This window comes from Parambassis ranga, chromosome 5 (genome assembly GCF_900634625.1).
Source record: "Parambassis ranga chromosome 5, fParRan2.1, whole genome shotgun sequence".
NCBI lineage: Eukaryota > Metazoa > Chordata > Actinopteri > Ambassidae > Parambassis > Parambassis ranga.
Window position 1 is genome coordinate 29233331 of NC_041026.1, and position 21393 is coordinate 29254723.

General features: G+C 41.7%; 1 protein-coding gene and 6 non-coding genes across 7 annotated transcripts; all 7 read right to left on the reverse strand.

Annotated features, from left to right (window-relative positions):
- Nucleotides 1-3249: 3249 nt before the first annotated feature.
- On the reverse strand, nt 3250-17226 carry LOC114435943 (solute carrier family 41 member 1-like). Its single transcript, XM_028405932.1, has 8 exons — nt 17218-17226; nt 16444-16588; nt 11986-12132; nt 10976-11120; nt 7039-7118; nt 5750-5884; nt 5219-5367; nt 3250-5137 (listed from the first exon to the last, which is right to left on the reverse strand). Exons 1-8 carry the CDS (start codon nt 17224-17226, stop codon nt 4958-4960), a joined length of 990 nt encoding a protein of 329 aa, XP_028261733.1. The 3' UTR covers nt 3250-4957.
- A 237-nt stretch (nt 17227-17463) lies between these two features.
- LOC114436932 (U5 spliceosomal RNA) lies at nt 17464-17576 on the reverse strand. Its single transcript, XR_003670819.1, has one exon. It is a non-coding gene; the product is annotated as a U5 spliceosomal RNA (small nuclear RNA).
- A 482-nt stretch (nt 17577-18058) lies between these two features.
- On the reverse strand, nt 18059-18171 carry LOC114436958 (U5 spliceosomal RNA). The gene has a single exon (XR_003670843.1). It is a non-coding gene; the product is annotated as a U5 spliceosomal RNA (small nuclear RNA).
- Nucleotides 18172-18810: 639 nt separating this feature from the next.
- On the reverse strand, nt 18811-18924 carry LOC114436978 (U5 spliceosomal RNA). Its single transcript, XR_003670861.1, has one exon. It is a non-coding gene; the product is annotated as a U5 spliceosomal RNA (small nuclear RNA).
- A 529-nt stretch (nt 18925-19453) lies between these two features.
- On the reverse strand, nt 19454-19566 carry LOC114436959 (U5 spliceosomal RNA). The gene has a single exon (XR_003670844.1). It is a non-coding gene; the product is annotated as a U5 spliceosomal RNA (small nuclear RNA).
- Nucleotides 19567-20206: 640 nt separating this feature from the next.
- LOC114436979 (U5 spliceosomal RNA) lies at nt 20207-20320 on the reverse strand. Its single transcript, XR_003670862.1, has one exon. It is a non-coding gene; the product is annotated as a U5 spliceosomal RNA (small nuclear RNA).
- A 524-nt stretch (nt 20321-20844) lies between these two features.
- On the reverse strand, nt 20845-20957 carry LOC114436899 (U5 spliceosomal RNA). Its single transcript, XR_003670788.1, has one exon. It is a non-coding gene; the product is annotated as a U5 spliceosomal RNA (small nuclear RNA).
- Between the last annotated feature and the right edge of the window lie 436 nt (nt 20958-21393).

Consider the following 21393-nt stretch of genomic DNA (forward strand, 5'->3'; position numbering starts at 1 on the left):
ACAGAATTTCATCAACATCACATGCAATGTCTTCTAGTCCAAGGCACCGGGGAACATGTCTCCTGGAGTGCCGTATCCAGGCCTGACATGATGCCTGGTCCATATCCTCGCATGCCTCCTTCCAGATGCTGGATGTCTAGTAATTCTGTGGAGTAACAGTTTCAGTTTTACATGTACAGTATTGTTGTTTTTCTCATTAGAGTATGGTACACCTACAAAACTTAGTGTGAGGGAACTGTACTAACCCATTCTCATCAATATGTCCTTATGATGCTTGCTACAGTGTAGCGGCTCAGGCTGAACCTGTTGTCCAGTTTCCCTCAGGGTCATTCCATGGTTGATCACATGATCCACTATTGTAGCTCCGATGACATCAGTAATTCTATTTCTTCTTACTCTTCCTCCTTCCTCTTCACCTCCTCGTCCTCTTCCTCTAAATTCACCTCCTAGTCTTCGTCCTCCTCCTCTTCCTCCTGCTTCCTCATGTTCTCATCCTCCTCTAATTCTCACTCTTCTCAGTCTTCTTCTTCCTCCATTGTTCTCCACACTGAAGCTTACCTGTGGCTTATTTACAGAGCTCATGCTGATTGCAAAGTGAACTAATGATGTAAAACAGTTCTCACATGTGACAGTGTAGCCAGACAGTTGGCAAAATAGTGTAAATACCAGCCATAAATGTGTGTAGTTTTACTAGGAGTGTGTTGATTATTTAGAAATTGTGTGTAAAGCAGTGAGTTGTGTTTACAGTTCAGCAAAAAGAGTGCTGTGCAGTGGATTATATTTATACAATTGCAAATTGTGTGTTACAAAAGTGCAAATTGAGTGTAAAGCAGTTTTTTTGCTTTTAGTTTTGCAAACTCAGTGAGTGGTTTTGCTATAACTATTAATAGTTTTAGAAATTGTGCTATAAGAATCATTGATAGTGTTTAAGCAATCAGAAAAAACTGTAAACACTAACAATGATTCTTATAGCACAATTTCTAAAACTCTTAATAGTTATAGCAAAATCACTCACTGAGTTTGCAAAACTAAAAGCCAAAAAACTGCTTTACACTCAATTTGCACTTTTGTAACACACAATTTGCAATTGTATAAATATAATCCACTTCACAGCACTCTTTTTGCTGAACTGTAAACACAACTCACTGCTTTACACACAATTTCCAAATGATCAACACACTCCTAGTAAAACTATACACATGTATGGCTAGTATTTACACTATTTTGCCAACTGTCTGGCTACACTGTCACATGTGAGAACTGTTTTACATCATTAGTTCACTTTGCAATCAGCATGAGCTCTGTGAATAAGCCACAGGTAAGCTTCAGTGTGGAGAACAATGGAGAGAGAAGGAAACTGAGAAGAGTGAGAATTAGAGGAGGAACATGAGGAAGAGGAGGAGGACGAAGACTAGGAGGTGAATTTAGAGGAAGAGGACGAGGAGGTGAAGAGGAAGGAGGAAGGGTAAGAAGAAATAGAATTACTGATGTCATCGGAGCTACAATAGTGGATCATGTGATCAACCATGGAATGACCCTGAGGGAAGCTGGACAACGGGTTCAGCCTGAGCCGCTACACTGTAGCAAGCATCATAAGGACATATTGATGAGAATGGGTTAGTACAGTTCCCTCACTCTAACTTTTGTAGGTGTACCATACTCTAATGAGAAAAACAACAATACTGTACATGTAAAACTGAAACTGCTACTCCACAGAATTACTAGACATCCAGCATCTGGAAGGAGGCATGCGAGGATATGGACCAGGCATCATGTCAGGCCTGGATACGGCACTCCAGGAGACATGTTCCCCGGTGCCTTGGACTAGAAGACATTGCATGCGACGTTGATGAAATTCTGTGGCCGGACCCAGAGAGACAATGAGACTGATTTTCTCTCTCTCTCTCTCTTTCAGTGAAATTGTATGTTTTCTTGTGTTTGTTTTGATGTGTGTGAATAAACATTCATACTTGAAATTTGAATCCCTGTGTTTCTAGAACTATTTATGACAAAAGTTTGCCCTCACATGGACATACCTTGTGCACAGAGAAAGCAAAAGCCAGATGTGTTTTCAGTTAATACCATCAGTGTGTAGTTGGCACATTGTGTGCTTAGTAAAATGATGGTTTGTGTTAACTGTGTGGTACAAAAATACCATTTTTACAAAGGTTTGAAGAGTTAAGCAAGATGTATTGGCTTTTGCAAGAGATCTACAATGTTTTGCTGATTTGGTGTAAGGTTTTTTTATTTGTGTGTAGAGTTTTGCACAAATAGCCAATAGTTACAGAAATGTGCTTAAGCAATCAGAAAAAACTGTAATTTCTGACCATATTGTATATGTTCTGTCGCTGTCCGGTGCTGAAATCATTGACCCGCTGTATCCTGGTGGCGCTGTCCAGTGCTGAAACTGCTAGTGGGGCTGCTCTGTCTACACCGTTGTCTAATGCTGATGGTTGTGATAAACAGTCGGGGTCTGAGGTTGATGTTGAAATTCCCTCTGGTGCAGTTGTTCATGGGCGACTGAAAACTCTGATATGTTTCCTAAACTTAACAGTATCTTCCCTCATTTGTCTGATTCTCAGAGGAAAGATATGGTTGAGACCAAAAGTATGCTTTCTCTGGACAGATGATCGCCTGCTCTTCAACTACTCTATACCAGCCTACCTCAAGTTCAGGGGCTGGGATATCACTCCACCACAGACTTGACTTGAAGTCCAGTTTTTTGTTTTAAAGATGTTACAAATTCCTGTTTTAAAGCATCATCCTGATGACAGCTCAGGAAGCGAAGGAAACGATCAGGATGTGATCAGATTTTATTTTACTCTGAATGTCTGAGACACCATTCAATGTCTTTTGTCGTTTTTAAGTGCACAACAGATGGTCTCTCTAGCAAAATTTTAAATCCTATTTAGATGCTGAATGTCTCTAAACGTACGTGCCTTTGATTTTTTTTAGAGTGTAGGCAGCGATGTCTGTGTAACTATGATATTGTTTTCATTTATTGTGTTATTTCAGACTGCCAAACCAAAATAGATATATAGTTTCTCTGACAATTTTCAAATAAATTCATTTCTGCAAGAACTTACATGTCAGCATTTTATTGAATCATGGCTGCAAAGAGATTCTTCTACACATGTTTACAAACATAAAAGCACTACAAATTCTCAAGCTTAATGTCTGTCAAAATATAACCATATTAGGGTGTTCATTTCAGACAGAGGACAAGCACCCTTCTAAAAGTGCATATCAAAGCAATGGAAAAAGGCCCCGTACACAGATGCAAGTAAATCACACATACTAACACTGAGACGGTTGCTGTGAATACAACAGGCTATACCCAGTACTCATGTGAACACAAGGCTCATCCAGGTTTAAAAGGCACAAATCTACATCAAACCAAATACAAATCTAACATTCATTCAGACTAACAGATTAATATACACTCAATTATATAGGTTATTATTGCCTTAATACTATCATTTGCCATCTAACACAAGAGCTGACAGATGTGTAATACGGTGCTTGTATTTGATTTCCACTTGTTTCTGCAAAGCCTGAGCTCAGTGCTGTTAATATACTAGAGGCCAGAGAGACTCCAGGGAACAGTGTACAAATATTGACTGCAGTGAGCTGGCAAATTGCAAGTCAGACACTGTCCTCATCTTACTCTATCTATTTGCAGGCATTTCTTCACACAGTGTTATATTTGTACCTTAATCCTGAGCATGAAAAGATAATTTAATCTGTTTGTTGAAGATACATACATCTGTCCGCAGTGCACAATGATCTCACAGGATGAAGGCCTGACCCTTATATCCAAGGGTCCACTGGAACGGGTGGGGCTTTGTGAAAGTATTGATTTTATTGCCAATCATATCCCATTTAACACTAATTACCAGGATCACAAGCTAGGCAAGAATGCCATAGTGGTTCCGTGGTTAGCACTGTCAGGACAAAGCTGGGATCACAAAATGGATGGAAAGACATTCTAGACAACATGCATGTATAGTTGGTTACATACCCTAGTTGAAAAACTTCTAATAAAAATCTGCACATAGGTCTTTAAATATCTTGGTAGGCAGCCTCTGTGCCTCTGTACCCAGAATTTGCCATATTATCAGTAGCTAACCTGTGTCCAAAATCACCCCTACTCACACTATAGTAGAGTTTGCCATGTTGTAGTACTATCTGAATGTGTATTGAGGATTATTAAACCCCATAAAGTGCACTTACTTTATCCTACAATTCATCATGAAAAGCAGTGTACAAGCATAGCTCACTAGCATTATCTAACATCACGATGCAGCATGTGTTAATCATGCAACAGCAACAAAGCAATTAACACCACCAAGAAAATGATGCTGGTAGTGTTTGAAATGTATTTTTCATTTTCCTGATGAGGTCACTTTATTGTCCCCTACAACACACTCCTAAGTAAGGGTGATTTTGAACACAGCCCTAAATAACACTTAAACTGCTACCCACTCAGCTAAGGTGGCAAAATGAAGTGCTTGTCTGTAATTTTAGTTACATACTCAATTTTATGACTGATAAAAATCTGCATTCAGGTCTTTATATAAACATCTTGCTGCTTCTGTAGCTAGCACTTGCTAGATTAGCAGTAGCTAACACCTACATAACACATGAATTGCCACCCACTTATTTTGAAAAAATTTAATTAAAAAAAATTTTGTGAGCTGGGTGTCCCCACTTATTATTGTCCCTATGGTTAATAACATAAAAAATATTTTGTATTTATTCTGATCCCAATCTACTATACCCGGCTCAGCATTAAGGCAAAAATACAACTCCATACTAATCTCCTCTTGTCTTCTACCTCACTGTCTGTCTTTATTCCAACAAGCTTTGCAGTATGTTTCAGCCACTTGCATATAGTGAGGAGTACATGAGTGAGTAAATGAGTCCATTCAGAACATGCAGGACCACAGTATCTGTGTCAGGCTCCAGTCCCAGTAGAACTGATCATCAGAATAAGCCTGAAACTCAGAGCCAAGAAGCCGGTCCCCAGCAGGTCACCCAGAGCTGTGAGGTAGGGGATGGAGAAGTTGTCTGGATCCAGGCCCCTTCGCCACAGCCAGCGCACCATCAGGCTGGCTACATGGAGCAAAATCATCACCTGGATAGTAACAATTATGTTGAGTTTTAAATGAGATTATCTGGTTACATTAATTAATAAACCTTCCCCGGGTTGGCTAACCTGAAGCAGAGCTGCAGACAGGTAGCAGATGATGAAGGTGGCTGACATGGCAGTGTGGCCTCCATGCAGGAGGTGGATGGTGTACAGGAAGAGGAGGTGACCCGGGACTACCATGGTGATCAGCACACTGGCAGATTTGGAGTTTACATCTAAGTAAACAGAAAAATAAACAAAAATCAACCACTCATCCTGGCTTTTAACTTGTAGTTTTAACATGTAGATGGCAGGCTTGATATGTTTAGTCACACATTTTTTTGCTTTTTGATTTGGCAAAACTTGTTATCTATCTTCGCTTCATTTCTAGGGCAAAAATAAAATGACATATATTTCTTACCATTTTTAATTAATCGTAATATTGTATTTCTTTTTTAATATCCAGAAATTGAGTTACCTTGACAAGGTAAGTTTGGGAACCACTCATCTAATCACATACCTGGTCATCCCATTAAGCTCTGTGTCTCTCTCAGATCCACTGATTACATGACTAAAAAACTAAATCTAGCGTTTTTGGAGTATTTTTGTGTGTCTGACCTGAAGAGCAGAAGGTGGCACAGGGTCCAGGACACTTCCCGCTCATTTTAGCTGGAAGAGCTCCAGGAACACTCCAGTAGTGGAGGTAGGTAGACATCCTGCTGGCCTGAATGGCCACAAGATTTCCACCTACACCTTAAACACAAGTACATTTCAATATTTACACAAAATAACAATGTTGCATAATCAAAGAACATCACATTACACACAGAAAAATAAGGGGATCATTTTTGTACCTAAAAGGTAAATTTGTCAGGAATGTACCCTGGAAGTACAGAGATGGTCCTCAGGGTGACAAATGAGGACCATTACGGGTACAAAATCACTGCTGAGAGCGAAAGGTACATTATTGTACCAGTAGGATGAACTGATGGGTAAAAAGGAAAAAAAAGCAGGAAGGGATGAAGGGACAGAGTTGTGAATAGGTGACTCTGCCCCTTCATCCCTTCCTAGCAGACTCTACTCCCATTCAAACTCTAACGATGGGCCGTCAACTAGTCCTGCACATGACCCAGACACAGTTTCTGGTCGTTAACTGACCATTAACCAACTATAGGGATAATAGTAATGTTAGTTCCTGCAAGATCCACCCACAGAGGTCCTTAACACATAAAACTCAGATTCCCAACCAGAATAGTTGCAGAACTGAAGAAGCCACTTGGGGGAGTGGCGAAACATCTTCAAAAAACAATCCTTGGATAGAATTGGAATGCAAATGCACTTCCTGTACTTTTAGTAGCACTGAGGCTAGATAAACCAGAGCCACTCAATGCATAGTTGGCATTCTGATCAGGCTTGTGGTTTATGTAAGTATTGTGGCCTTCAATCTTGAAACATACTAAACCCATTACGGGTTTAGCATGTTTCAAGCCATTACCCATTACGGGTTTAGCATGTTTCAAGATTGATTGGTCAACACCTGTTTGATATTATATTATATGTTAGATTTATAACTAAAAGCATGTTTATGTTAGCAATGAGCTGTATAATAAGTACATCCTGACAAAGCGGCCAGTATAAACTCAGACTCATATTGTTTATAAGTGTGGACGTTTTATGTAATGGTCTAATGCTGCGTTTCAGGCAACTGGTAAGTGAGATTTTCCAACGTCTTAAGAGGAAAAAATACAATACTGTACAAGGAAGACATATTAGAAAGTGTTTTGATCAAATGAACACATGCTATAAATATAGTATGTAATAACAGGCAGGGTGCAAGGAAATTCTAATCTCTGACTGCACTGGAATGCAACATAAGTGTACTGTGCTTATCATGATCTTCTACTCACCATTGATGACGGGAGTGAACACTGCCATACCTTCAAAGTTTGGATTGCTCACAGTTTTATCTAGAATGAGGCCACCGATGCTTTGGAGGAACAAAGACACACAGTGCATGAAAGTGAGCAAGGAGATCACCTGCACACAATCAAACAGGGTAGAGAAGATTGAAGCAAGGCGTCTGGACTTGTAGAGTTTTCTAGAAGACGTTTCGCTGCTCATCCAAGCAGCTTCATCAGTTCTGTTTGGTGGGGAAACATGGTTTATATGTGGTTACAGACCTATGTGGGTGGGTCTGGGTAAAACTTAAAAAAAACTTACAAACAATAGCACTAAATGTTTCCATACTTACCTGTGATGTTCTGGCTGACTGGGCCAGGTGTGTCTAACGACTGGCTAACGACTATGAAACTGCCGGAGGGGGACTGGTTGACAGCCCTTTGTTCTTACTGTGAGTATGTGCAAACTTCCTGGGAATGGATGGAATCACTGCATTGTATGTGGTAGAAAGATGATGTCTGAGGCCACCACCTCTGTTAAGGGAAGGTTTTTCCAGCTTAACATAGATGGCTTCCTTGACTCCTCTTTCATACCACCTTTCCTCCCTGTCTAAAATGTGAACGTTGTTGTCCTCAAAGGAGTGTCCTTTGTCTTTGAGGTGGAGGTGAACAGCTGAGTCTTGTCCTGAGGAGGTGGCTCTCCTGTGCTGAGCCATTCTTCTGTGGAGTGGTTGTTTAGTTTCTCCAATGTACAGACCAGAGCATTCCTCACTGCACTGGACTGCATATATCACATTGCTGTGTTTCTCCCTGGGAATCTTATCCTTCGGGTGAACCAGTCTCTGTCTCAGTGTTGTCATAGGTTTGAAATGGACCGGTATGTCATGGTTGTTGAAGATCCTGCGGAGTTTCTCTGATACTCCTGACACATATGGAATGGAGATGTTCTTTCTCCGCCTGGTGTTGTCATTCTTCTTGTTGTTGGGGGGTCTTGTTTTTGTGGCTTTGATGAGTGCCCACTTTGGGTAGCCACATGTTTGCAGGGCCTTCCTGATGTGGTGTTGCTCCTTCTTCTTCCCCTCTGAGCTGGTGGGTACAGTTTGTGCTCTGTGCTGCAGGGTCCTGATGACTCCCAGTTTGTGTTCCAGTGGGTGGTGTGAATCAAACAACAGGTACTGGTCCGTGTGTGTGGGTTTCCTGTACACTTCCACATTGAGGCTCCTGTCCTCCTCAATATGTACTGTGCAGTCCAAGAAGGCCAGATTGTTGTCCTTGTCCTTGAACTTGATGTTGTTATCCACTGCGTTGATGTGTTCTGTGAACCGTTCCACTTCGTTGGTCTTGATTTTGACATCCACATATCTAAACCAGTGGGTGGGGGTGGTGAGAGTGTCAACTTCACCATAGACACTCTCATGGTCACCACGGAGCAAACAAGATCACAGCTTGCCACCCTCCTACCCAGCGAAGTCATGGATGAAGTCATCAAACTGACTGAAAAAGTCCAGACGGCACAGCACACCAGGGGTAAGGAACGACAAAAACGCAAATTCCATAAATTGAAAACTTTCTCTGTTAAAAATGCAGCTAACCTTCACACATGGAGGAGGGAGGACCACTCACTGCCACAGCAGGACACCCAGGACAAATGGGTAAAGAACCTTTCAGACAGACAACTGAGCCAGCCGGAAAAAGACGTGTTGGCCAAAGGACTCAACTTTGCCATCTCGCCAGAGCAGATTCCAGTGGTGGACCTCATCACAGCCACAGAGTCAGCCATCAAGAACAACAACCTGACAGACAGAAGCTGAGCAACTCCGCTTGAAGGTCACAGCCACACTCTCCACTGCTAAAGCACCGCCATCCAACCTCTCCAGTGATGAAAGGAAGGCCCTGATTGCACTACAAAAGGACCGGGACATTACCATCTTATCAGCAGACAAAGGAAGATGCACAGTGGTGCTCAACACACAGGACTACCACTCCAAAGTGACAGATCTCCTCAGTGACACAGCCACATATGAGACACTGAAGAGGGACCCCACCGGAAACTACAAGAAGAAACTAGTCAGCTACCTACAAAAACTGGAGAAGGACCAAATCATCAACCACAAGCTCTACTTTCGACTGTATCCTGGGGAAGCCACTCCACGCCTGTATGGACTCCCCAAGATACACAAGGAAGGAGTCCCCCTCAGACCCATCGTCAGCAGCACAAACTCAGTCACATACAACGTGGCTAAGCACTTGGCTGAACTCCTGACACCACTGGTAGGTGACACACCACATCACATTCACAACTCGCAGGACTTTGTGAACAAGGTGGAGAAGATCCAAATGGACCCAGATGACACCATGGTCTCATTTGATGTCACCTCCTTGTTCACCTGCATCCCTACATCAGAAGCCACAGAGATGGTAAGGATGTGCCTCACACAAGACAGCACACTCAAGGAGAGAACCAACCTAATGCCAGACCACATCTGTGACCTGCTGGACCTCTGCCTGACCACCACTTATTTCCAGTACAATGGGAACTTTTACAGACAGAAGCACGGCTGTGCGATGGGATCACCTGTGTCTGCTATTGTGGCCAACCTCTACATGGAAGAAGTGGAGAGAAGAGCCCTGAGTTCCTATCCTGGAACCACCCCCACCCACTGGTTTAGATATGTGGATGACACCTGGGTCAAAATCAAGACCAACGAAGTGGAACGGTTCACAGAACACATCAACGCAGTGGATAACAACATCAAGTTCACTCGCGAGGACACCAAGGACAACAATCTGGCCTTCTTGGACTGCACAGTACATATTGATGAGGACAGGAGCCTCAATGTGGAAGTGTACAGGAAACCCACACACACGGACCAGTACCTGTTGTTTGATTCACACCACCCACTGGAACACAAACTGGGAGTCATCAGGACCCTGCAGCACAGAGCACAAACTGTACCCACCAGCTCAGAGGGGAAGAAGAAGGAGCAACACCACATCAGGAAGGCCCTGCAAACATGTGGCTACCTGAAGTGGGCACTCATCAAAGCCACAAAAACAAGACCCCCCAACAACAAGAAGAATGACAACACCAGGCGGAGAAAGAACATCTCCATTCCATATGTGTCAGGAGTATCAGAGAAACTCCGCAGGATCTTCAACAACCATGACATACCGGTCCATTTCAAACCTATGACAACACTGAGACAGAGACTGGTTCACCCGAAGGATAAGATTCCCAGGGAGAAACACAGCAATGTGATATATGCAGTCCAGTGCAGTGAGGAATGCTCTGGTCTGTACATTGGAGAAACTAAACAACCACTCCACAGAAGAATGGCTCAGCACAGGAGAGCCACCTCCTCAGGACAAGACTCAGCTGTTCACCTCCACCTCAAAGACAAAGGACACTCCTTTGAGGACAACAACGTTCACATTTTAGACAGGGAGGAAAGGTGGTATGAAAGAGGAGTCAAGGAAGCCATCTATGTTAAGCTGGAAAAACCTTCCCTTAACAGAGGTGGTGGCCTCAGACATCATCTTTCTACCACATACAATGCAGTGATTCCATCCATTCCCAGGAAGTTTGCACATACTCACAGTAAGAACAAAGGGCTGTCAACCAGTCCCCCTCCGGCAGTTTCGTAGTCGTTAGCCAGTCGTTAGACACACCTGGCCCAGTCAGCCAGAACATCACAGGTAAGTATGGAAACATTTAGTGCTATTGTTTGTAAGTTTTTTTTAAGTTTTACCCAGACCCACCCACATAGGTCTGTAACCACATATAAATCATGTTTCCCCACCAAACAGTTAGAACTGATGAAGCTGCTTGGATGAGCAGCGAAACGTCTTCTAGAAAACTCTACAAGTCCAGACGCCTTCAATCTTCTCTACGTATGATGACCTGGATGACTGAGAATCTTCATCAACATAGATTAATACAGCTCACCTGCTGATGGACATGGCCAAAATGACAGGCTGCCAGCCAGACTTTAGGACTTCTTTGATTGGTGGGGAGCGGCTGGCAATAACAACCCATGCAGGGATGAGGAGGAGGAAGAAGCCACATACCAGAGAAGGAAGGTACCAAATGTCTGGAGAACAGTATGAACTACTGTAAATCTGTGATTACACACTGCACACTGTATATAACAGCATGTCTAAAAAACACAATGCTGCTGCCTCCTGGTAGGCTTTTAAAGAATAAAATATTAACCTTGCTGCCCTCCTCTGGCTGAAATATAGTACTGCTTGAGAATTTGTAAAGAATTTTTAAAAAATATATTTCCGCATGAATATAAACCCACACATCATTTTTTTCACAGAAAATGTATTGAAGAAAATGATACAATATTGTCTTTGTTTGAGTGGCACAATATTAACCTGAAGGATTATCAGTTGATTTGAAGGCCAAATAAGAATCCATTCATCCATCAGAGGTGGTTCAATAGAGGATGACAGTGAGCGCTCTGTTTATCTTAAACAACAGTGATCTATTAAAGTCTGATCTTCACAACGTGTTTGTGGAAGTTATAATAATCAATAATATTCAAAGGACATTTCTGAGGTCCTGAGGGTAAGGTTGGAAACGTTTATCCAACAATCTCCAAGGTGTTTTAACTGCACAATTTCAAACACAATGAGAGTGCGTGAGAGTCCATTGTTAGCCTTCAACATCTCACATTCTGTATCGAAGAATGGGCTAAAATTCCTCATAGTGGACAACTGATTAAGGAGTTAAAGATGGTGCTGAAAGCAAAGGTTCACATACTTTGTCACCTACACATAGCCATATTTGATTATCTGTTTGATTAGGTTCTCTTTCTCCACTGTCAGAACTTTAGCTGATGTTTTGGGTTATACTTATGCCGAAATATATAAAAATCTAAATGGTTTATAAACTCAAGCAGCACTGTAGTTAGACTACTACTATGAAATATTGTTTTTGTGACTTCAGACCTTTGTAACAGAAGAAGAGGCTGCTGACTCCAGCCAGCAAAGACAGAGTGATGAGGTCACCGAGGCTGGCAGCGATGGGCGTAGCCACATTATCTGGGTTGATGCCCACCTTCCTGGAACCGATGATCACTGCCACCATCACCAGACCTGATACAATATGTGACGAATGGGCACAAAATCGAAAAGGTGTTAATCAAAAGAACCCTTAGTAAAAATACACACTAACAAGCACTTAGAACCTATTAAACAGAACTGATTTTGATCTCTCATTTCTAAATCCCTCTTATGTATTAATTTGATCATTGATCATCAGTCTGATATGTTGAAATGATTCAACCCCTTATTCCTGAAGGCACAGGCTGAGGAGGAGGAGTGGCAGCAATCTACCGCTCCACTCTCCGGATTAATCCTAAACCTAAATCTACTCATAGTTCTTTTGAGAGTCTCACTCTCACCCTGGATTTATACTGGACGTGAAAACGCACCGTGGCGCTTTACGGACGTAATATATATCGCAAGCAATTCATATCACATTTCGCCAGTACTACACTTCGGTCCACATAACTACCGGATTATTCTGAATGTAATATTACAACAAACACAACAAATTCCTCACCCACTGGTGTTCACTTATTTTCAGTCCTTTTTTGTTTAAAGTTCTAACAAACTGTTCCCTGTTTTGGGGCGTTTCAGAGAGAGACTGGAGTAAGTACAACAAATGTTATTGTCAAGATAATTCAGTTTATTTCTTTAACGAGAAATGAAAGTTTTGCATGACTCAGACCAAAGTGATACAGCAAAGGAGATCGGTGCTGAATCAGTGCGGTCCGTCCTTCTTCTCTGCTGATAGGCTGTTGAAAAGTGAACTGTAGTGGCTGAGCAAGTTATGGGGCGGAGATCATTAGAATATTAGAAAACTCCGTATGGCGTTATGAGTGGCCGTTTGGAAAACGCCGTACGGCGTACGAAATGTGATATGAATGGCTTGCGATAGTATCACGCCCGTCTGTCTCACAACATGAATTTACACCAGGAGCGTTTCAGAAGCGTAGCGCTGCCTCCACACTCTCGTGAGATTCACAAGTCACGTAGTAATCTGCCTGTTTATCTGATGGTTAATGTCCTCTCTATGTGTCAGGCTGGGTTACAGAGCAGTTACTGAAAACTCAGTTTACTCCCTCAACACACAGGGCAGCTCCTCAACTTGCACTCTGAGAACAGCTGCTGCTTCTCTCCCTGCCTAAATTCATTTCTGATGTTGTCCGTATAAAAGCATGTTCTATCATATAAAATGCCGTTTCTCTAATTTTCAAACGGAATCTCTCCTTGTACATGGCTGTGGCTGTTTATCTGCCGGTAGCGATGTTAAATCAGCGAGAGTTCAGTCTGACAGTGTTTTATTTTGAAAATCCACCGGAAACTCAAATAGACGCGTCTTGGGCACGACACATCTCCAAAATAGAACTGCAGCGTATCACTCGCGGAGCATCGTGCAGCAACGCTTCTGGGACGTTTCTAAAAACGCGCTGGATCCGGTTCACAGCGCTTGACGCTGCGCTGCAGTAATGCATCTGGTATAAATCCGGGGTCAGCCTGTCTTACGGAAGCTGGAAGACAGAATTTGTTTTACTCGTCGTAGTGTATCATTCACCTGCTGCTGCTGGAGTTTTCAGACTTTGTATCAAGTTTAGTGCTCAGCACAGATAAAGTCATTATAGGGGGAGATTTTAACATTCATATGGATGTCGACTCACCAAGCGACTAACCAAGCGTGATTGGTTCAGTTGGAGTCTCTCAGTTAGTAAATGAACCCACACACTGTGACAATCACACCCTCTATCTGGCTCTCACCTACGACCTAGAACCTAGAACCTGCTAGAGCGGTCTCAAAATCCTGTCCACTATTTATTAACTTTTGAATTTACTCTAACAGACTTAAAGGTAGGGTCGGAGATTTCATTATTAGGGATGTCCCGATCCGATCACGTGATCGGAAATCGGGCCCGATTACGTGATTTCAGACTCGATCGGAATCGGCTGTTACCTCCCGATCAGGACTCGGATATATATTTATTAGGGCTCTCAAAGTTAACGCCTTCTGTGCAGGGTGGCTCTGACTAGGCCTGTCGCGATAAATCAATTAATTGCACGATAAATTAAGTTTTTCCGCTGCGATAAATTACATTTGCATGCTGGTTTGTTTTCCTCTCTTTCTCTCTCTCTCTCCCTCTCGCTGCCAAAGAGACTGGATGACAAAAGGCGTCACTCCGGTGCGTCGTAGCGTATAAAGGCCGTCGAACTTTATATGGCCCGCGGCTTCTGTCTTAAAATGTGTCAAATCAAAAGGTAGTTCTTATTTTTTTAACTCATTGTGCAACGTTTACGGGATGTTCTGAGCAGACCACAGTCAGCTCGCTGTCTGCGTCGCCACGGTGCGTCACAGCGCTGCAGGGCTTGGACGTTACAGCAACACAGAGAGCTGTGAAGCTGCAGAACACCGTTTCAACACTTTTCCACAATTCACCACGACACTAAACATGCTCATGTATAGAACCTGCTCTCAGAGAGAGTCCGCGTTGTACGAGTGAAGTTCTCTGCCTTCTCACTGGCGGCACTCGCTGCAGCGCCGCCCATTCTAGTTGCCCAGTCCTCTTGTGCCATCTCTGCTATCAGTTTCTATGTGTTTCTGTCTACATGGTGGCGTTTGTAAAATTCACTGCAGCCTGATGCGCACAGGTGAGCCCACTCCCAGAGAGTGCGTGTTGTTTGGCTCTGTTGCTCATGACGTGCTAGTTGGTTTGACTTAACTCCATTGACTATGCTCAGATAAGCTATGGTAATAGGCCTACCACTACTCATAATAATAATATTAACATTAATATTAATATCATTAATAATAACAATCATAATAATAATAAAGTTGATGATTGGGGGCCTTTCCAAGGTTAAATGTTCTTTAGAAATTAAAGTTTATTGATCTTATGGAGAATCTTGGAAGTATCGGATCGGGACTTGGTATCGGCAGATAAAATCAAATGACTCGGACTCAAAGGCAAAAAAACCTGATCGGGACATCCCTATTCATTATGATGCACTTTTTGTTATATTAGTGTAACTTCTCTTTACAATCCGATAGCAACCAATTAGTTAGGTAGTTCGCGTTAAAACGAAGAATATTAATCATCTGTGGAAGCTATAAAACACTAAAAACATCAGCCAATCCTCCGGGACGACCCTGCGCGGAGTATTGGCTGGTTGTCACTCTCTTCCTGCTCTGCACGCACCAGAGAGGTACGTGCATGATGGTCGAAGTCACAGACCGCAGCTTGTCTTCAGGTAATGCACGTCCATGTGATTGGAGGCGTGGCTTGGGGGTGAGCTCCGAGAGAAAGGGGCATGTGTTTACCTTCAAAATCTGTTTTCAAAATCTCCTACCCTACCTTTAACAGCACATGACAAAAAGGTTTACTACAGCTACTTCTGCAGTTGATCCAGAACACAGCAGCTAGAGTTCTGACAGGAATAAGCAAAAGGGATCCTATATCCCCCATTTTAGCTTCCCTTTACTAGCTTCTGGGAAATTCATAATAGACTTGAATAGAAAATTCTCTGAACTAGCTCAATTGTACCTACAGGATAGAATACCATATATTCCTGATACAACACTCAGAGTGCAGAACTACTTGCAGTACCTAGAATATATAAAACTAGAATAAAAGTAGAATGGGAGGACGAGCCTTTAGCTATCAGGCACCGCTACTATGGAACCAGTTACCAATCTGGGTCTGAGAGGCAGACACCTCCTCCGCCTCCCAGAGTAGACTCAAAACCTTTCTGTTTAGTAAGGTGTATAACTAGTCTAAAATAGTGTGTAGGAACGGTAGGTACGTTACAGTCTCTTGTTGTATGGCTACAGCCACAGGTAACCTTTAATCTTTATCATAGCCAAGCTGCTATAGGCCTATGCTGCTGTTTTGTGTTTCTTCCTCTCTCTGACCTGTGTCTGGCCCTCTAACACAATGTTTACTGTCAACACCCACCTATATCGTTGATCTAGTGCTAGTATAATTAATACATTTTAAAACATACAAGAATTACAATGTGTTATGTTTCTCACTCTCTCTCTCTCTCTTTGCTCATTCATTTTCTCTGTCCTATTGACCTCTTCTTCTCCTCCTTTACCTGGCTGGCTCTGAGTAGGATGATTCCCCTCTAATGAGTGGGTCTTGTTCAAGGTTTCTTCCTGTTTAAAGGGAGTTTTTCCTTGCCACTGTCAGCTTGCTCAGGGTTCAGGCTCTGTGTTGCTATAAAACACCTATAGACACCTATATTTTATTTTTTTTGATTGTGAAAGGTGCTATATAAATTAATAAAATGGAATTTAATTGAATTAGGGGAGACGCAACAAAAGCGACTACTGTCCTGGGTTTTATTTTTTTATGTTGATTCCTGACTGACCAAGACAGAGTGCAGCGATGAAAGCGGTGGTGACGCTGCTGGCACACAGGACAGCAACCTGAATAAAATCCACTCTGCTCCTGGTCAGAGCCCCGAGAACCACTGCTGCAACTGATGCCAAGAATCCCACAACCGTTGCCTGGACCTGTGGACAAACACACAATAAAAAGGGACACAAGGGTTTTTATGGAGGGTGTCATTAGAGACCAGTAAAAATTTGTCTGTGTGTAAAGACAGTCTGATCTATTAACACATTGTACAGCTGTCACACAAAATACATTCCTGAGCAGTGAAAATGGGAGAAGAACCAAAAATATGCATGCAGTTGACTGACTGGTCAACCAGAAGCCCACCTGTTTAACAACATCTGTACAGTGTGGGCATAAATTTTAAATACAGAGCAAAAAAGGAAAGAGATGAGTGTATTGGGTGACTTTAAAGTAAAAAACAAAATCCCACTTTTTTTAACCGGTCAGAAACCCACAAGACATGCAAGTGTGTTTACACACATCTGAAACTGAAGCCAAATAGAACCACATTTTTGTAATAATATTCTAACTTTACAGTGAAAAACGGTGTGTGTTTATCACTTGAAAGTGATTAGATGAATCACCATCTCTGACAGGTTATCTTTTACTAAATACAGTGTCCATGTAAATGCATTATATGGAACAGGCCTCTAACATTGGCTGGTTCCTCAAAGCACAATGATGGGTCTGAAACACACAAATGTGTGTTGTTTTCAATATTCATTCTATGAATGTGACACTTTACTCTGTTCATTGTAAATCCTTCACCACTAGATGTCACTAAAATGAAGGTTTGGATGAATGAACCCATACTCGGTACAACTGATGAAGTGGTTCGATAGAATCCAAAACAAATGCAAAGTAATCTTTGTGCAACATGACACAGTGTTCTCTCACCTACTGCAAATCCTCACAGATTGATTACTGCAGGGCATATCGACATGTGCTCTAAAGACCAGTCATGTTCTGTTTGTTCTTAAACCCATCAGAAACCCCACACAGATGCAGGGCATCAAAAATTGGAATAAACTCTTGTGGTTCCCCTCCACGGAAATCTTTAGTAAAAGGCGAAAGATTTATACAAGTTGAAGAGAAACAAAAGCGATGTTGTTTCTGCTCCCATCAAGGGGTCTGCCATTTTGGAAACAAGTACCTCACCTATGGTTTAATGTGGGAGAAAATGTTCAAATGTGTGTTGTTTTCATTATTCATTCTATGAATGTGATACATTCTCACTTTACTGTGTTTTTATAACTTGAAAGTGATGAGACGAATCATCATCTCTGACAGGTTGTCTCCCAGTAAATTGAGTGTCCATGTAAATGCAATATATGGAACAGGCCTCTAACATTGCCTGGTTCCTCAAAGCACACTGATGGGTCTGAACCACAAACACACTGACTGAATCCAGCTGCGATGGATCATGTGACCTGACAGAAACCAAAACAAATGCAAAGTAATCTTTGTGCAACATGACACAGTGTTCTCTCACCTACTGCAAATCCTCACAGATTGATTACTGCAGGGCATATCGACATGTGCTCTGAAGACCAGTCATGTTCTGTTTGTTCTTAAACCCATCAGAAACCCCACACAAATGCAGGGCATCAAAAATTGGAATAAACTCTTGTTGTTCCCCTCCACGGAAATCTTTAGTAAAAGGCGAAAGATTTATACGATATGAAGAGAAACAAGAGCGATATTGTTTCTGCTGCCATCAAGAGGTCTGCCATTTTGGAAACAAGTACCTCACCTATGGTTTAATGTGGGAGAAAATGTTCAAATGTGTGTTGTTTTCAGTATTCATTCTATGAATGTGGTACTTTACTGTGTTCATTGTAAATCTTTCACCACTAGAAGTCACTAAAATGAAGTTTTGGATGAATGAACCCATACTCGGCTAACTGATGAAGTGCTTCGATACTGCTTCATTGCTTCATTTGCACATAACTAGTCATGGGCTAACCTCATCCAATCAGATTACTTTTAGCTGTCCTCACAGCAGCATAAAATATGCCCATATTTGCCAGCAGATCCTCTCAAATCAGTTATTGGTCTGAATCAAATTCTACACAACTGTGCTAAAAGAGTCAACATTTTCTAATTTACTACACACAGCCAGAGCAGCGTGCGCACCTTTAACAGCATGTTCAGATTACAGCTTTTAAGAGACTACAGAAAAGTCCACACAAATGCAGCTACTGAACAACATCTGTGCACATCAGCACAGTGTTCGCATGTTCAGCAGCAGGGACAATAAAATGACAGGTAGGACCTCTTTCTGTGATACTAGACTATAAACAAACCAAGATCAACATTTTTCTTAAACCCATCAGAAACCCCACACAGATGCAGGGCATCAAAAATTGGAACAAACTCTTGTTGTTCCCCTCCACGGAAATCTTTAGTAAAAGGCGAAAGATTTATACGATATGAAGAGAAACAAGAGTGATATTGTTTCTGCTGCCATCAAGAGGTCGGCCATTTTGGAAACAAGTACCTCACCTATGGTTAGAAACAAATGTCCAAATGTGTTGATGCTTTTAAAAAAATCTAACGATACAGAATATTTTGTAATATAGAATATTCTAGTGAAAAGTATTAGATGACATTTTGTAATAACATTCTCACTTTACTGTGTTTTTATAACTTGAAAGTGATGAGACGAATCATCATCTCTGACAGGTTGTCTCCCAGTAAATTGAGTGTCCATGTAAATGCAATATATGGAACAGGCCTCTACTATTGCCTGGTTCCTCAAAGCACACTGATGGGTCTGAACCACAAACACACTGACTGAATCGTGCTGAGATGGATCATGTGACCTGACAGAATCCAAAACAAATGCAAAGTAATCTTTGTGCAACATGACACAGTGTTCTCTCACCTACTGCAAATCCTCACAGATTGATTACTGCAGGGCATATCGACATGTGCTCTGAAGACCAGTCATGTTCTGTTTGTTCTTAAAACCATCAGAAACCCCACACAAATGCAGGGCATCAAAAATTGGAATAAACTCTTGTTGTTCCCCTCCACGGAAATCTTTAGTAAAAGGCGAAAGATTTATACGATATGAAGAGAAACAAGAGCGATATTGTTTCTGCTGCCATCAAGAGGTCTGCCATTTTGGAAACAAGTACCTCACCTATGGTTTAATGTGGGAGAAAATGTTCAAATGTGTGTTGTTTTCAGTATTCATTCTATGAATGTGATACTTTACTGTGTTCATTGTAAATCTTTCACCACTAGAAGTCACTAAAATGAAGTTTTGGATGAATGAACCCATACTCGGCCAACTGATGAAGTGCTTCGATACTGCTTCATTGCTTCATTTGCACATAACTAGTCATGGGCTAACCTCATCCAATCAGATTACTTTTAGCTGTCCTCACAGCAGCATAAAATATGCCCATATTTGCCAGCAGATCCTCTCAAATCAGTTATTGGTCTGAACCAAATTCTACACAACTGTGCTAAAAGAGTCAACATTTTCTAATTTACTACACACAGCCAGAGCAGCGTGCGCACCTTTAACAGCATGTTCAGATTACAGCTTTTAAGAGACTACAGAAAAGTCCACACAAATGCAGCTACTGAACAACATCTGTGCACATCAGCACAGTGTTCGCATGTTCAGCAGCAGGGACAAAAAAATGACAGGTAGGACCTCTTTCTGTGATACTAGACTATAAAAAAAACCAAGATCAACATTTTTCTTAAACCCATCAGAAACCCCACACAGATGCAGGGCATCAAAAATTGGAACAAACTCTTGTTGTTCCCCTCCACGGAAATCTTTAGTAAAAGGCGAAAGATTTATACGATATGAAGAGAAACAAGAGTGATATTGTTTCTGCTGCCATCAAGAGGTCGGCCATTTTGGATCAAGTACCTCACCTATGGTTAGAAACAAATGTCCAAATGTGTTGATGCTTTTAAAAAAATCTAACGATACAGAATATTTTGTAATATAGAATATTCTAGTGAAAAGTATTAGATGACATTTTGTAATAACATTCTCACTTTACTGTGTTTTTATAACTTGAAAGTGATGAGACGAATCATCATCTCTGACAGGTTGTCTCCCAGTAAATTGAGTGTCCATGTAAATGCAATATATGGAACAGGCCTCTAACATTGCCTGGTTCCTCAAAGCACACTGATGGGTCTGAACCACAAACACACTGACTGAATCCAGCTGCGATGGATCATGTGACCTGACAGAATCCAAAACAAATGCAAAGTAATCTTTGTGCAACATGACACAGTGTTCTCTCACCTGCTGCAAATCCTCACAGATTGATTACTGCAGGGCATATTGACATGTGCTCTGAAGACCAGTCATGTTCTGTTCTTAAACCCATCAGAAACCCCACACAAATGCAGGGCATCAAAAATTCGAATAAACTCTTGTTGTTCCTCACCACGGAAATCTTTAGTAAAAGGCGAAAGATTTATACGATATGAAGAGAAACAAGAGCGATATTGTTTCTGCTGCCATCAAGAGGTCTGCCATTTTGGAAACAAGTACCTCACCTATGGTTTAATGTGGGAGAAAATGTTCAAATGTGTGTTGTTTTCATTATTCATTCTATGAATGTGATACTTTACTGTGTTCATTGTAAATCTTTCACCACTAGATGTCACTAAAATGAAGGTTTGGATGAATGAACCCATACTCGGCCAACTGATGAAGTGGTTCGATACTGCTTCATTGCTTCATTTGCACATAACTAGTCATGGGCTAACCTCATCCAATCAGATTACTTTTAGCTGTCCTCACAGCAGCATAAAATATGCCCATATTTGCCAGCAGATCCTCTCAAATCAGTTATTGGTCTGAACCAAATTCTACACAACTGTGCTAAAAGAGTCAACATTTTCTAATTTACTACACACAGCCAGAGCAGCGTGCGCA